This window comes from Gavia stellata, chromosome 6 (assembly GCF_030936135.1).
Source record: "Gavia stellata isolate bGavSte3 chromosome 6, bGavSte3.hap2, whole genome shotgun sequence".
In the NCBI taxonomy this organism is placed as follows: Eukaryota; Metazoa; Chordata; class Aves; order Gaviiformes; family Gaviidae; genus Gavia; species Gavia stellata.
The window spans coordinates 11,959,829-11,974,295 of NC_082599.1; the positions used below are offsets into that span (position 1 = coordinate 11,959,829).

Consider the following 14,467-nt stretch of genomic DNA (forward strand, 5'->3'; position numbering starts at 1 on the left):
CTCTTTTGTGGAGTTTCCACCAGTGGAGCAGACCAAGAGAAATCCAAAGGCACAAAACCATCATTCTGCTATGGAGCTAGCTAATATATATACACCTGAAGAAGAGAGAACAGGGCAGTGCCTCCACACATGAGCAGTTTAAATAGAAAACCATCAACTCCATGACAAAGGCAGGGTTTTGTAAAAGAAGGAGGAAACTAGTTTCTAGGCCTGCAACAAAAACAGGGCTCAGAAGAGAGCCAAGCCCAAGTGGAGCCTCTGTAAGGTGAGAGAGATGCCACGAGTGTGTGGGGCATGCTTCTCTGAGGCCAACGCAAAACGGACGCCTACACCAATACCTACAACTACATATTCAACTTCATGATCCAGTGCTTCAGAAGAGTGGAAGAACTCTGAAGAGTTCTTTTTTTTTTATATATATATATGTATGTATGTATATGGATATATATATGAAATAATTTCAATGAAGCAATACATTATTAACTTTAGTTTTAAGGTATTTTTATGCCTTTTGGGCAAGTACATGCTATCCATCCCTCAACACTGAGACCAGGTATCTATAAAGGATCGGTTGCCCACGCGTTATAGAACAAGCTGAACTCTAGGGATGTTGCTGGTCTCTCTAGTGTCTTCAAAAGGGAGATTCGGACAGGAAACCCAGAAATGGAGGAAGATACAAAGCTCCAAGGTTCTCTTCCACTCTTCTGTATACCTCTGTTCAGAAAGCTTTACTTGGCTGAGGTCTTAATGAGTTAGGACATCACATCTTGCTCTGTATTTCTGCATTACTTCTAACAAACAATGCCTCTCTAATGAACCTAGGCTGATTTTATTTTCCAGACATGACTGCCAAACCCACAGCAACGTATGTAAAAAATGCACACACACATCAAAGCGGACATATATATATAAAAATATACATAAAAGGGATGGAATAAGCTTTTTCTGCATAACAATAGCTTTGTTTCTGCCACATACATTTCTTCAGAGAAGCAGATTTTTACTGTGGCAACTATCAGTATGCTTGACATCTTCATATAGCACAAGAACAGATACACGTACCGGGAGGCTGTGGCAGGTAGGCCCCAATTAATTTTGATCTCTTCTTTTCATATCCCTTCTGTGTGATGTCACCTGCCAAGAAAAGAAAAGGAAAATCAATAAGCTGTGGATAAAGACAGTGTCTAGCTGCTTAATGGCAGCACCATCAGCTTAGCCACCACTGCACTGTTTGTCTGTCTTGACAATTATAATGAACAAATGAAAAGCACAGTATGATCATTCCACCCAGAAAAAACTCATTTACGCCAGAGCCATTCTGACAAGTAAATACCCAGCCTTGATTTATTCCAGCACTGGAGTCCAGCAGCACAGAGTTTTAAAACCATTTTGAGATGCTGTCACACAGGCTTTCAAAAGCTACAATGACCTTCATTAGGTTAATAAACAATGGATTATACAGAGTGCGTGGGCCTGCGGTGGCTGGCAAAACACATCGCTGATTAGCATTTTCTGTCATTAATGGGATTTTTCTAATCAAGCATGTAAGGCACAAAAGACTTGAAACTGCTGCTATATCATTTCTGCAATATAAATGTTTTAGCTGATTTCTAAGCAGTACCGAGAGGAATAAAGCAAAACCAAACCAAATCTACTATAGATCCACCAGAAAATCGTAGCATAAAGATTTTTTGTCTGACTTTCCAATTAAAAGTAAAAAAAAATTTTGAAGACAAACGTTTGAATTTCTTAAATTCAGTTAGTAAGACCCTTCACTATGTCTGCAGTTTACTCAGGCACCTTTTTTTAACATAACGATAAAAAAAAAATTTTCTATAAAAGTTTCCTAAAAGAAAGTGATGGATAATTAGGTATGTAGAACAAAACATAAACTTTTAGTCTTATTAGAGTTTAGAAGAGGTTTGGCACTGAATTTGCAATACTGTCCTGGCTCTGGAGCTTTAGATCTACCTTTAATAGTCACAATACTTGTTCAAATATAATTCAAATATCCAGATTCTTCTTTCCAAATGTGCGAACACATGTGCAGACACATATATATATATATGTATTAAATTCAATACAAGCTACTTTGGATGCTAAAAAGAGTAGCTAGGGTTTTACAATTACAAGAATTTTGAAGTAACACCGTATTCCCTGCCCTTTCAACAAGCATATCTGCTATTGTGAGACTCATCATGAAGTTAAAGTTCAGTTGCAACACTGGACTTGTATGTTTGTAAAAGGTTAAGGGATTAGGAGGGCAGAAACCACAAACAGAAGTGGAGTTTTGGCAGTATTCTTCAGCTAGATACGGCAGCGCGTGTCTGTTCATGTTCTTCCATCCCTATGTTCAACCTTCACCTAAGGAGACCATTTGCCAAGAGGACGGCATACACATTTCAACCCCAGCCACTCTGGTAAATGGATGCTAAATTAGTACCAACGTATAGAAACAGCTTCCTGTGGGTTAGTCTGAAATCAATAACTACATGAAAAAACCTTCCAATGTTGTTCCTTGACGAAAGACCTTTTCTTAGGGATGGTTTCAATAAGGAGGCTAAATTCTCCAAGCCTCTCTGCCAATGTCCTGAGACAACCTCTCACCCCTGGTTAAAAAACAGTGCTTAAAATAACACCCATCCACTTCGCCACCATATCTCAAACTGCTCTACAAAAGAAGTCAACTAAAATATCTGTTTTTAAATGAGGAAAGTGAGATTGAAGCACTTCAAATGATAACTGTCCCATGTTTACCCAGGGAAGAAGTGGCAGACTTGGCAAGAGGACCTAAGCTTTTAAAGTTCAAACCCACTGACTCTTCAAGCACATTTCTGCCTGTCTTGCATACTTCTGGCATGTGTTCGAACTAGTGAAACACTGTAATCATCAGCTTCTCACAAACCACGCAGTAAGTGTAGATACCACTTCATTAAAATGTTTTAATGAAAAAATGTGTTTATTTCTATTTGAAAATTACAAAATATGAACAAATTTTTCTTTTAAAGTTTTGCTAATCAAATTACCATTAATTTCCTGTGCTCATCAATACCAAATTCTTATGCATTCCAGACACATCTTAATTTGAGTAAAAATCTGATTTTATTAGTTTACTACAGCTCTTAAAGGAGAACAGAGATATCCTATGAAGAACCACAGCTCTGCTGTGGTATGTGCAAGCTGGCAATGCCATTTTAAATATTAAACTGTTAACAATAGGTGCTTAACTATTGGATACTCTTCCACACACATGGTATTACACACACATGCAAATTGATATTGAAAGCTATACATTCTAGACCTTGCTCATGGAACATGCACCCATTTCTGCAATGTTTCTTCTGCTAGTTTCTAAATGTACATTGTCCTTAATGGGAAGAAATGCAGAGGACAAGCAATTTCTTCGACACCAAAGTGGGAAAGATAACTATCAAGTGTTATCTCCTGTCAATAATAAGTTTTTGTTCAAATCAGTATCCAGACTCACTCTTTTGAAGTTCATCATGTAAAGGAATTACTCTGAGAAGAAACAATGGCGACTCCTTCCCCAGCCCACTGTCTCCACCAAAAAATCACCAGTAAAATGATTTTTTGAGACAATTTAATATGAAAATATTTCAGCTTCCAGGAACAAACAGCAAAACCATTTAGAATGATCACTCATCTTTCTATCATCATGCCTATCACGTCCTGGTAACCAAATCTAAAAACCATGTAAAAGCAAAATATAAAATCACCAAAATTTTCATTGTAGTATCACTATTAGCATTCTGAGGTGGAAGGAAGTCAACTGTATCATGTAGTCTAGAGAAGTACACAAGAACGCTTTATTTATCAGGATTAATGATATTCCTATTAATTTGTATTTTTTCAGGTAGACTGGCTTCAGAATATAAACAATAACTAAATTACCACTAAAATATTGTTACAATATATGAAAAACTACTGCATTTCAAAGCTATGTTGAACTCATTCTGCAAGCGCCTAATATATACTAAACACAGCTCACCCAAAGGTAAGTGAGCTTAAACTCTGCTATCATCATCAATTACCATTCACTCAGTTTTTTAAACACAATATTAAGACCTTTGGTCTATGTCCTTCATTCCTTTGCCAAATTAATGCAATAATTTTACAAGTATCATATGAGGAACAAACCCCTTTTCAGTTAGGTCCACCTAGCTCATGTCATTCCACAGTACAATACCGAATTTAGGCTCAGCTTTTGGAGAGTATCAGCAAGATTACATGGACTGTACTTCCCTGCCATGAGAATACAGGATTTATGCTACCTTTCTGTTTTTAATTAACCCTTCTTCTCTTGAAAAGCCAGCAGACCCTCAGGATTTTGCTGCCTGAATTCAAAGTCCACCTCCAAAGACAGGAGGGAAAAGGGTCTCACCCACAACATCTTTTGAGCAGACAGTACGTCAGTACATGAGTACGTGTTGGTTTTTCTATTTACTATGCAAACAAAGTCTTCAAAGCCCCTGCAAATTTAGACCTCCTCACTGCATCACTCTCTAGCTTTCTTCTCACGACACCTTTGCCTACTTTTGCGTGGCATTTCCAAGCCGTGTTGCAATGCTGCGCAGAACAGCTCTGGGAGGCAGGTCGGTATAAGCAGGGGACAAGGCTGGTGGCAGATTATAGGAAAAAGACCAGGCCATGGATGGAGGGATGATGAAAAGACTCCAGCACTAAGGACATGCAGGAGGAGAAGGAGCACATGGCTGCAGGGAGCTTTGGGAACGGGTCCCCCTGGGAGAAGACACCATCACATAATGCTGGGCAGCTGAAAGGTGGCACCTCCGTTTGGTATCTCCCTGCAGCCCTCTGCTCTGTCTGCCCGTCTCCTTCCTTGGCTCTTGCCCCATCCCCTGGCCCTGGCTCTGCTCCCAAACACTCTGCCCTGCTCCACTACTTCTCAGCTCCATCCCACAGCTGGTCCCTAGGCCCTCCTCCTCCTCCTCACTCCCTTCCTCCCAGGCTGCACTCAAGGTTTTCAGCCTCCTATTTGCATCAGCATTCTCCAAGTTTTTTTCCTCTGGACATGTTGCTCCTTTCCTCCTCATCTCCACTGGTGTTCTGACAGGTTTCCACCATTGGAGGGCCACAGATGTATACCCTGGAGGGTACTGTGTCCCAGGGTCAGTGAGGGAGAGCAAAGCACAAGCCTGAGAGATCTGAACTCACCGAGAGTGAGCACATTTTATCCTGATCTTTTCCCCATCCATATTTAAAATTGACTGTCAAGGACTGCTGAACAACAGGCACGCAGTACACTGATCCTCTTGCCACAAAACAAGTTCATTTCTTATTTCTACTCTTCCAGAGTCTCTTCAGGCACAAGAGGGAAAATGCCACTTTTGCAATGAAAGGGACAGTACAAAAGAAAGACCATCCAAACCTCCATGGAAGAAGGTTGTTCGGTTGGGTGAGTACAGGACCAGGGCTCTGGCACTCCATAATCCTGTTGCCATCTCTTTGTTCGTGACGTGTGCCCGTTTCTGCAACTTCCCAAGCTGCAGATGGCAATGCTCTCCTACACTGGTGCCCACAGACAAGGATTTTGTAGCTATATTTAGCAAAGCCGTGCTGTAGTGTAAGTTCATTCGACTATGCTCACCACAACTGCTACCGTTGGCGTTACACCCTCCATTTTCTTTGAAAATTTACTGTATTTTTCTCTTTCTTTCAACAGTGTTGGATTTCTGCCTCTTTACAAAGACGATGGGGCAAAGCCAGAGGAGGCAGGTCAGAGCAACATAAGCACAGCACACACGCTCATCACAGGGGAGGAAGGAACTCTAGGTAATAGAGAGCCCCTTGGGATACTCCATGTTGTACAAGACATTTTAAGGAAAGAAATGCCCATAAATGTTGAAGTTGTTCCCATTATCCTATCCCCTTTCCTGGCTTCTCCATGAGTCAGCTCCATCCATTCATATGTCATGTCCTAGACTGATCATGGAATTACACCTTAAAATGAAAATAATAAAAAGGCACATTTTAGGTAATCAGCAAAATACTGACTGGTTAGCATTTTGTTGGTGGGAGGGTTATTAAATGTGAAAACACTTCCACATGAAAAATATCTGTACATTACCACCCTTCTTTAAAGCATTGAAACTTTAAAAGCTGATAGTGCTTAGAAACACTAATACCATGGACAAATAAGGTGCTGTGCTACTTTCATGGAAGTAAAACGCTTAAAATTGGTATAGTATAAAAGTTTCCTTTTCAACTGAAATACATATTAGCTGATCGATTATCACTTCCTGAACACAAACATGTCCAGTCCTGATGGACTGCTACCATGCTATATGAAGTAAATTTATTCAAGCCAAAGATAATTGCATTATAGAGGGGAAAAAAACTAAACCAAACCCAACACAAGATGAATTTCACCAAATTTTTCCTTTTTTCTGGAAGATGCCAGCACTTCTTACTGTTCTCAGTTTTTCAGGACACAGGACAGGTGAACAGCTAATGATAAAACCAGGGACTATAAGCACCTTGTTTCGTGCGGTGAAAACTCAGTTTCATGTTCAGTGATCTCGAAGCCTGACTGATGCTGCTGGTTTTCACTACACATGCATGTTTCAAAATGAAATTTCAGACCGGGAATTTGAATTAGTTCAAGGCACTTATGGAAAAATCCACCACGGGAAATAATGCAATCAATAACTCCTCTCAAACACGGACTAACAGAGAGCTCGCTGGTGACTGCCTTTCCTTTGCCCATGATTTTCTGCCCTCTAAAGATTCAATTTTCTGTACGACTTGTTTATTGCTGATGACTCAAATTCAGTGTCAGCATCTTGGCAAGAGGGATTTGAATGAAACAAAGCTCCTCATAAAGCGAACTGTGACTCATTTACTTCTCCCACTCATGATGCAGACAGTCTCCCTGTCTGGTCTCCCAAAAATATGCCAAGAGACAAAGGATTCATTTTGGACAGAGATATCAAAACTGCACAAATATATCTCATGTAACACGTACATGAACACAAAAGCATGTATCAGGAGCCGTTTTCTTTTCCAAAGTCTTTTAAAAAAGATGTTTAACCTCATCAGCAGCTTAGAAAACTACTCAGAGCTATGATGAAGAAACAAATGGTAAACTATGGCACTGGGCAGAAAAACTAATGGGATCCCACACTTTCACTGCAAACAGTATCATAAATTACAGTACTGCTCAAATGCCTTTAAGGGGAGTATGCTGTAGCTTAAAGGTTTCAGTGATAATTTTACCCACATATAGCTGAATTCTTTTTTTCCCCCAAGGATACATTTTGTTCCTGTATGTTGCAAGCAAAGCAGAAAATGGCTGAATTTCAATGACAGATAAGGAAGAGTGCTCCATGTGTACTTTACAGCTTATAATGTTTTCTAAAGTGGCTTCTAATTTAGGAAAAGATACTTAAACAGATTATTCTATTAACAGATAGGATAAACTATATTAGCACTGCTAAAATAACAGATACAAGGTCTTTTGAATTATAAAAGTATTCTGGTTCAAAATAAATACTTTCTTCCCATTCTTTTGATAGACAAGTATCTGTTGTAGAATCTGCTAAGTTCTTAATTTTAATTCAAATTCTACATTCTAAAACAAGTAAGTGAGTAGTAGTAAATCACCTCACATAGAAGACAATTTTGAGTATCTCCACCTTGAATCCCAGAAGACCCCTTAATGAGTTTCCCCACTTACTTTCTGGTCCCAAAGTCTTCAGCACATTTTTCCAATGCACAAAATATGCCTGGGCTTCAAAAGAAAGAAGAAAGCAAAAAAAACCTCCCCAGAAAAAGAACCCCGAAACACCTAATTGAAGCCAATGAAAACAATCCTGGGGATTTTCTGACTCAGACTTTCTCCCGCTCGGCCGAGCTGTGTACCAGCGGCGTGGCGGCAGGCCAGGAGCCGGGCGTGCTGCTGGAGACCCCGCTCCTTTGAAGCCGGAAAACTGTGTGGTCCTCGGGCATCCCGGAGCTCCCCCAGAATGGGGTATTTGTGCGGCACTACTTTTATGGCCTGGATTACTGTAAAGTAAACAGAGGCTGGTTGAACAGTGAAGGTTTCCATTCTCAGTGTCAAGAGTTTATTTCATTATTTAAAGCTTTAACGAACACTTTATATAATGAAAGCAATCCTTGCCATTTTTGGAATTTTATGGCTGTTAGGACCCTTCATAATGTTGTTTTCCTTCCTTTATTGCTTTATAAGGCTTATAGGGCACCCTTGAAGTGTATATCCTTTTTGCAGCTGCTGGAAGCTCATCTTTCATCTCTCCACTCGCTTTCCTGTTGCCTATGAGGCATTTGCCTATTCTAGTTATTCTCCCTGTCTCTAACACAAACCGTGCGGAGTCAGATCTTGCTCAAGATAAAAATAAAATACAATTCTGAAAAGTATGCCTAAGGAAATGTTCCTGATAAATGTTATTTAATAGACAGGCTTTATATTTCAAGTTAGAAATGTTCCCTAAAGAAAGATAATTACAGCAGTAATTCCACTTACAGAATCATAGAATCGTTTAGGTTGGAAAAGACCTTTAAGATCATCAAGTCCAACCGTTAACCTAACACTGCTATCATTATTTAGAATTGTTTAGAATTATTTAGAATATCATTATTTCGAATTTACAGTTCAGAGCAAATCAGACGTTTCCACAAATGCTGCGCTGTGCTGGGTACTGCAAATTTGTGTCCCGATTTTTTCCCAACCCTGAAAATGTCTTGGGGAAAAAAAACCAAGAGGAGGAGGAGGAGGAGGAGGAGGAGGAGGAGGAATCGTAAAGAAGGAACATATAATAAATGTATGAAACAAAATCGAGAATACATTATCCAAACCAGTCTGTAAGCATATTTGCTCGTCTGGGCAGAAAAATATACCCAGGCTTTCCAAAAGGAAAAATCTGCAATATATACGTAAAATGATAAAATTGATTAACAGGGATATTTCTTATCTTGCCACTTCTCTAGGAAGCAGCCCCTGAAAATAACTCTCCTGATTGTGACCTTGTATTTTTAACCATTTATTTTTTCACTCCTTTGGCCCTTACTACATTTAACCAAAAAAGTCCAGATGGGTTAATCTTCCTGGAAAAGAATGCAAATCTTCTAACAAGCAACAGATTTCTAACTCCATCATCCATAATTTTACTTCCAGTATTTTGATGCACCACAGTGTAACTGCAGAGCTCTTCACAAATTTCAATTCAAATCTGGAATTCCTATTTTCACATGCTGAAAAAAAAAGAACGGCTTTTACCTGATACAGTGCAACTTTCTCCCTTTTGATTTGGGTTCACCATAAAGCTTTTGTGTTTGAGATTAGTTATGCTAGTCAATAATAGAAGTGTTTCAGCACTATCTAAAATAATTTTATTTTACCCGAATGTGGGTTAAAGACATTAGGTTGATTTCAAAAATAGGTATTTAGAGCAGTTGTACTATAGTATTAGCATGCCAAAATGTCCAAATCTCGTCCCACAGTTTTTGTAAAAATAGAACCTCTTCTGGGCAAAAAACCCCCTTCATGCACATGCAAATTTCCACATACTTCGACAGCTGGATGCAAACGCAGAAAAGCCCAGATTTCTTAACTGCTAGGGGGAAACTAAAGCAGGAATACTCCTTTTCAAACAATTAGAAGACCGCTAATGGTTGTGGAAGAATATTGAGGAGTTGTAAGTAGTTGTGAACAGGGACTTGAATTACCATAATGACTACGCTGAGTGACCATAATGTCTTTAAAAATGCATCACTTGGGAGATTATCCAGCTCAGTAATCTGGTCTACCATTTTAGTACACCATGTTTTGTTACATGACACTTACAATTTTGAAGAATTGAAAGAAAAAGTAATCATTTATGAAGGGAACATAAGCATCTGCCATGACAATATTCACATTTTCCTGTTGAAATGATAGGGCTTAATTTACTAAGTAAGTCCAGTTAGTAAGTTACTTCCTACTACTTTCAGTTGAACCTCCTCAATCACAAACTCCATCGCCAGCATTCAAGAACCATAAACGCTTGTTATGCATAAATGCCCGATATACCCATCATCTGCTTCCGTTTTTCCAACAGTTGAGACGCAACCCTATCATAAGCTCAGAGTGCTCAAGCGTAATTAATGTGAACCATGCTATGTGATGTTCTAGGAAACATCCACACATCTACAAGTTCTGATAAGCAATTCTCCCAACAACCTAACCCACACCCCTGTTACCTCCGTTCCAGTCACCAGTAACTCTGGTTCTTTTTTCAAGCCTCCAAACAAGAGTAAAAGTAAGTTTAGTTTATTAAAAAAAAAATCTGAAGTATACAAACATACTCATTTTAAAAGCATACAAAAGGGAATGACCTCCTCAGGCACCCAATCCAATCTCCGGCTGTGCAAGAACAGCCGATCGAAGTGAACACCCTTCCTCTGAATGGCGAGTGCTCCAGTAACAACATTAACCAGTTGCTTACATCCTCCCTGTCTCAGCAGATTTTTAACTCTTCCGTGCAAAATAAAACTACTTCATTTAGAGTTCCCTTCTTAGAATGCCCTTTGAAAGATAGTTACCTATGGATTTACTGAAGAGGTGAGATGTTGCTTCAAATCTCCTCTGGAGGAAGAGGAGTTTTACATGCTCTAACACGTGCGCTAAATGAAGGCATCTTCTCCAGTTGTATTTTATGAGATAGGCTGGAGATGGTCCAAAGCATAGAATAAGTCACCTAAATTTCCAAACCCACACCTCTTTCAACAGTATTTCTTCTTGGTTTTCAGTTACGTTCTTGCTAACATGGCTGTGATAGACCCTAATGTTATTTTTCCTGAGAACATAGGTTTTGCTAAGCAGAAGAGCACTTACAACTTAGACATAGCAAGAGTTAGCATTCAGATGCATTTTATGGATCTAATTAACATTCTCTGACCCATATTCCCACAGTCCAAATAACCCAAAACAGGTACAAAATCGTGTTACTCTTTTCTCTCTCACGCAGTTGAAAAGTAATTCTGATATTACTGCTAGACACAGAAAACACCACACTCGGGAATTTCTGAACTGTAGTACCATAGTACATACATACTGATGCTGTCTTTCCAAGGAAATCTGTTCATAATTCTGTGCCTGAGAACTTCACTTTAGCACAACATCAGACACCAGCGGTACTACTTCTGTCCCGCTGCAGGTCAGTGGCGAACTGCTGACCGGTGAGACAGAACACAGAGGCTGCATGCAGAATAACCGCAGCAAACTGAGAGCGATGCCTGCACCGAATAAGCATTGTGGAGGGAAGGACTATACTTTCATTCATAAATCTCACTGCTCGCTTTCACTTGAGGAAAAACTGACCTCCCATTTTATTAACCTTTTCTTTCAGGAGGTCTTAAAAGGTGTCAGACAGGTACCTGGCAACATCTGGGTCTCTGAGTCCAGTCCCCTGTATTGCAGGAGAGCATGTTCAAAACCTTGAAGAAAATAATTTAGTTCCATCTGGAATGAAATTCAGCTGGACTCCTTGTTTTATTCCTAGCTGTTATAGCATCCTCTTTACCTTTTCTGCAATTTTTCCAGTGATCTGCATCTTTTCAACTTGAAATAATTGTTTTCCACTTAACCCTGTACCACAGGCTTTCCTGGCCTCCAGGTAGACAAACTTCATTTGTCTAAAAAAGTGAGCTACCTTAACAGAGCAAGAGATCAGGCCAGTCTTGTACAACCTATCTTATCAAAGATAACTCAGGTTGTATTTTATCAGGTTTTCCATTTACCACCCTGCCTTTCACTAAATTTCCTTCAAAATGAACCTGAAGTACCCCATTCCATTAAAAAGAGACATGTGGCTCAGATCACCTTTTCTTCCCATTCCTAAACATCACTACTAGTCACTACTCATAAATCTCGTAATGCCACTTACTGTTTGAGAATTACAAATTCTTACCACTGGACTTTCCCCCACCAGTATTTTTCCTTCTAGTATTCCAGTGCTGATACTATCTAGTTGCCTACTTCAGCAAATTAAACTGAGTTTTTCTTCTGTTTTTGTTAATACATAACAACCGCTATCCAAACTGTTTCTAAAAAGATAAAGGCTTCCCAAACTGCACAGTTCCTGGAAGTATTTATTTTCCTACTAACCTGAGATAACAAAATATTCGCTGCAATTAATTTACAGTTCAAAGAAAACCCAGATTTTTAACCAAATCTGGGCCTCAAAACTAAGGAAGATGTATGCAGAACAAATTGATCTATCTCCAATTATAAGTATTAGAATATCCCTGTCCTGGTAATGCAGAGTAAATGAAATCTGTCTCTAGTCTCAAGAAATCAAAAAAATTAATCCTTATTTTACAGCCTGCAAATGCAATTTAGGCTGGTATTTTAAAATACATTTTGTTGACAGCTTATTTGATCCAACAGCCAGATACGATAAAATGAGCAGCTATTTAAAGGCATCCACAATACTTGAGCTGCATTACAGGTTAATAAGGTACCCAGATCACTTCATCTTTTCTATGTAAAGACCTACATTTGAAAACTGTCGCTAGCATAATTTCTGCATGTACCGAAGTACTCAAATTCCATTCTTAAAAGAAGTAACCTACAACGTATTCATGTCATTTTCCCACTTTGCTCCAGAAGGACCTCAAACAGCAACATGAATTAACATCATCTGGTTACTCAACTCGATTCCAAGTGTGTTACTAAAAGAACAGAAAAGCCCAAAAGCAGCTCGCTGTTCTCCTGTTATGTGGGCAAAGTGTTTATGCAGCACTGAAAATATGCATCCTTTGACTCAAGGACTTCTATTACCCAAAGGCTGACTCAGATCCTAACTCTCTTAAGCCTGCAAAACAACTTGAAAGGAAAAATAGTTGCATACCTTCAATTACCTCAAGACACAATTGATGTCCCTGTTCTCCACAGTTTTCACAGTATTTGACAACTCCATTTTTTCCCTGCTCTAGCACCTTCAAAGGCTCCTAAAGGTCCGTGACATTATTATAGACCTAATGTGACAGCTCATACTGATGTTGGCACACAGCAGCTGTTCTCATAGGAAACATTACCCCCCAGTGCCTGTGAAATACGGCTCTTGGAAATCTGCAAGTTCTGAGGCACACACTTCCATGCAGTTGGAAAACCAGATCTCCATACTCTCATCCTTATTTTTCTCCATTTCCAGCTTACAGCTACTCTTGATCAAGATACAGAAATTTGCTGCGGTAAGGCAGATGTGCAAACATTTTCCTTTCTTCCTCGGTTCATGATTTATTTCATATGTTAATGAGGTTATTCTGTGATTTCTGTAGCTTTTTCCCTCAGATTTCAAAAATATTTCAAACTCGAAAGAAGCCACTGCTTTCACATCTTTGTTACATTCTTTCATGCAATATCGAGTTCTTTTAAAAAAGAAGCTGGAATTAAATCATAGCTACACTTAATAAAATAAAAGCAAGCAAACTTTTACTGAGTAGTGTTCATTTTCATCTGTACTAGTAGCCAAAACTAGCAATGCCTTTCTAACAGGCAGGGGTTAGCAAAGGTCATTTCCCAAGATGATAAGGCTCAGCACTTGAGTTTGGCTTTCACGGAAAGGGCTGGTGGTTTGGAAGTAGAAGTTTTTGAGAAAGCCCATGAATGCATGTTTGTATCAACATGTCAAAACAGATACTGTTCTGCTCTTGTTTTCAGTTGTCACGAGCTGACAGGTAGCTAATTATTATCACAAGTGTTTCTTAATTCACTGGTTTGCAGGAATTCCTGTTGGTGCTTACTTCATTTTATGAATCAGTAGGTAAATCAGCAAACATGCCAGCCTGAGGACCAAAGGAACACCAACAAGGTGCCTTAAAAAAGCCATCAGTCCATTTGTTTTTATAGTTACAATACAGCTATACTTTAGAAGTGCCAATAAAGATCACTTAACATGCAGAAAAGCAACAAGAGACTTCATTTAATACTCTGTTATTAAGTCCTAGCTGGGAAATAGGACTAGCAGAACCTGGGAAAGTAGCCATCTTAAAGAAATTAAGAAGGTAAGAATTAAGGTAGGATTTACCACCTCTTGTAAATACACACAGAACACTGACTTTTCAGCATAATTCAGATACCGCGTACATGTAGATTGTTTTGGACGGAAATGCATGTGACCAACACGCACACATCAGCTATCAGCCTTCAAACTTGTACACTGAAACCCAAGATCCTCAGTCCTGCAGCTGTGTCTTCAAGCACCTATTTGGCAGCCAAATACTGCTGATCCGAGTGCCGAAGCTGGGTGGGCAATTGTCCACTTAAACCTGTCAAAGTTGTGGATGAAGTATCGGCTGAAGTTGTACCTTTGTTTGCTGTCCTGCACAGGCAGATCCATATGTCCAAACAGACCTCTGCCTGTAAGTCCACATCAGCAAAGGAATACACCCACTCAGATCAGCTGGTGGCCCAGGTAATGCTTAA

The 14,467-nt window shown here is 39.4% G+C and overlaps 1 protein-coding gene across 1 annotated transcript in view; it reads right to left on the reverse strand.

The window, feature by feature from the left end:
• Positions 1-14,467, reverse strand: part of DIP2C (disco interacting protein 2 homolog C) — a 326,695-nt gene that overhangs the window by 149,945 nt on the left and 162,283 nt on the right. The window contains exon 2 of the mRNA XM_059819053.1: positions 1,063-1,134. Coding sequence (XP_059675036.1) covers positions 1,063-1,134 — 72 coding nt within the window. The remainder of the gene's footprint in view (positions 1-1,062; positions 1,135-14,467) is intronic.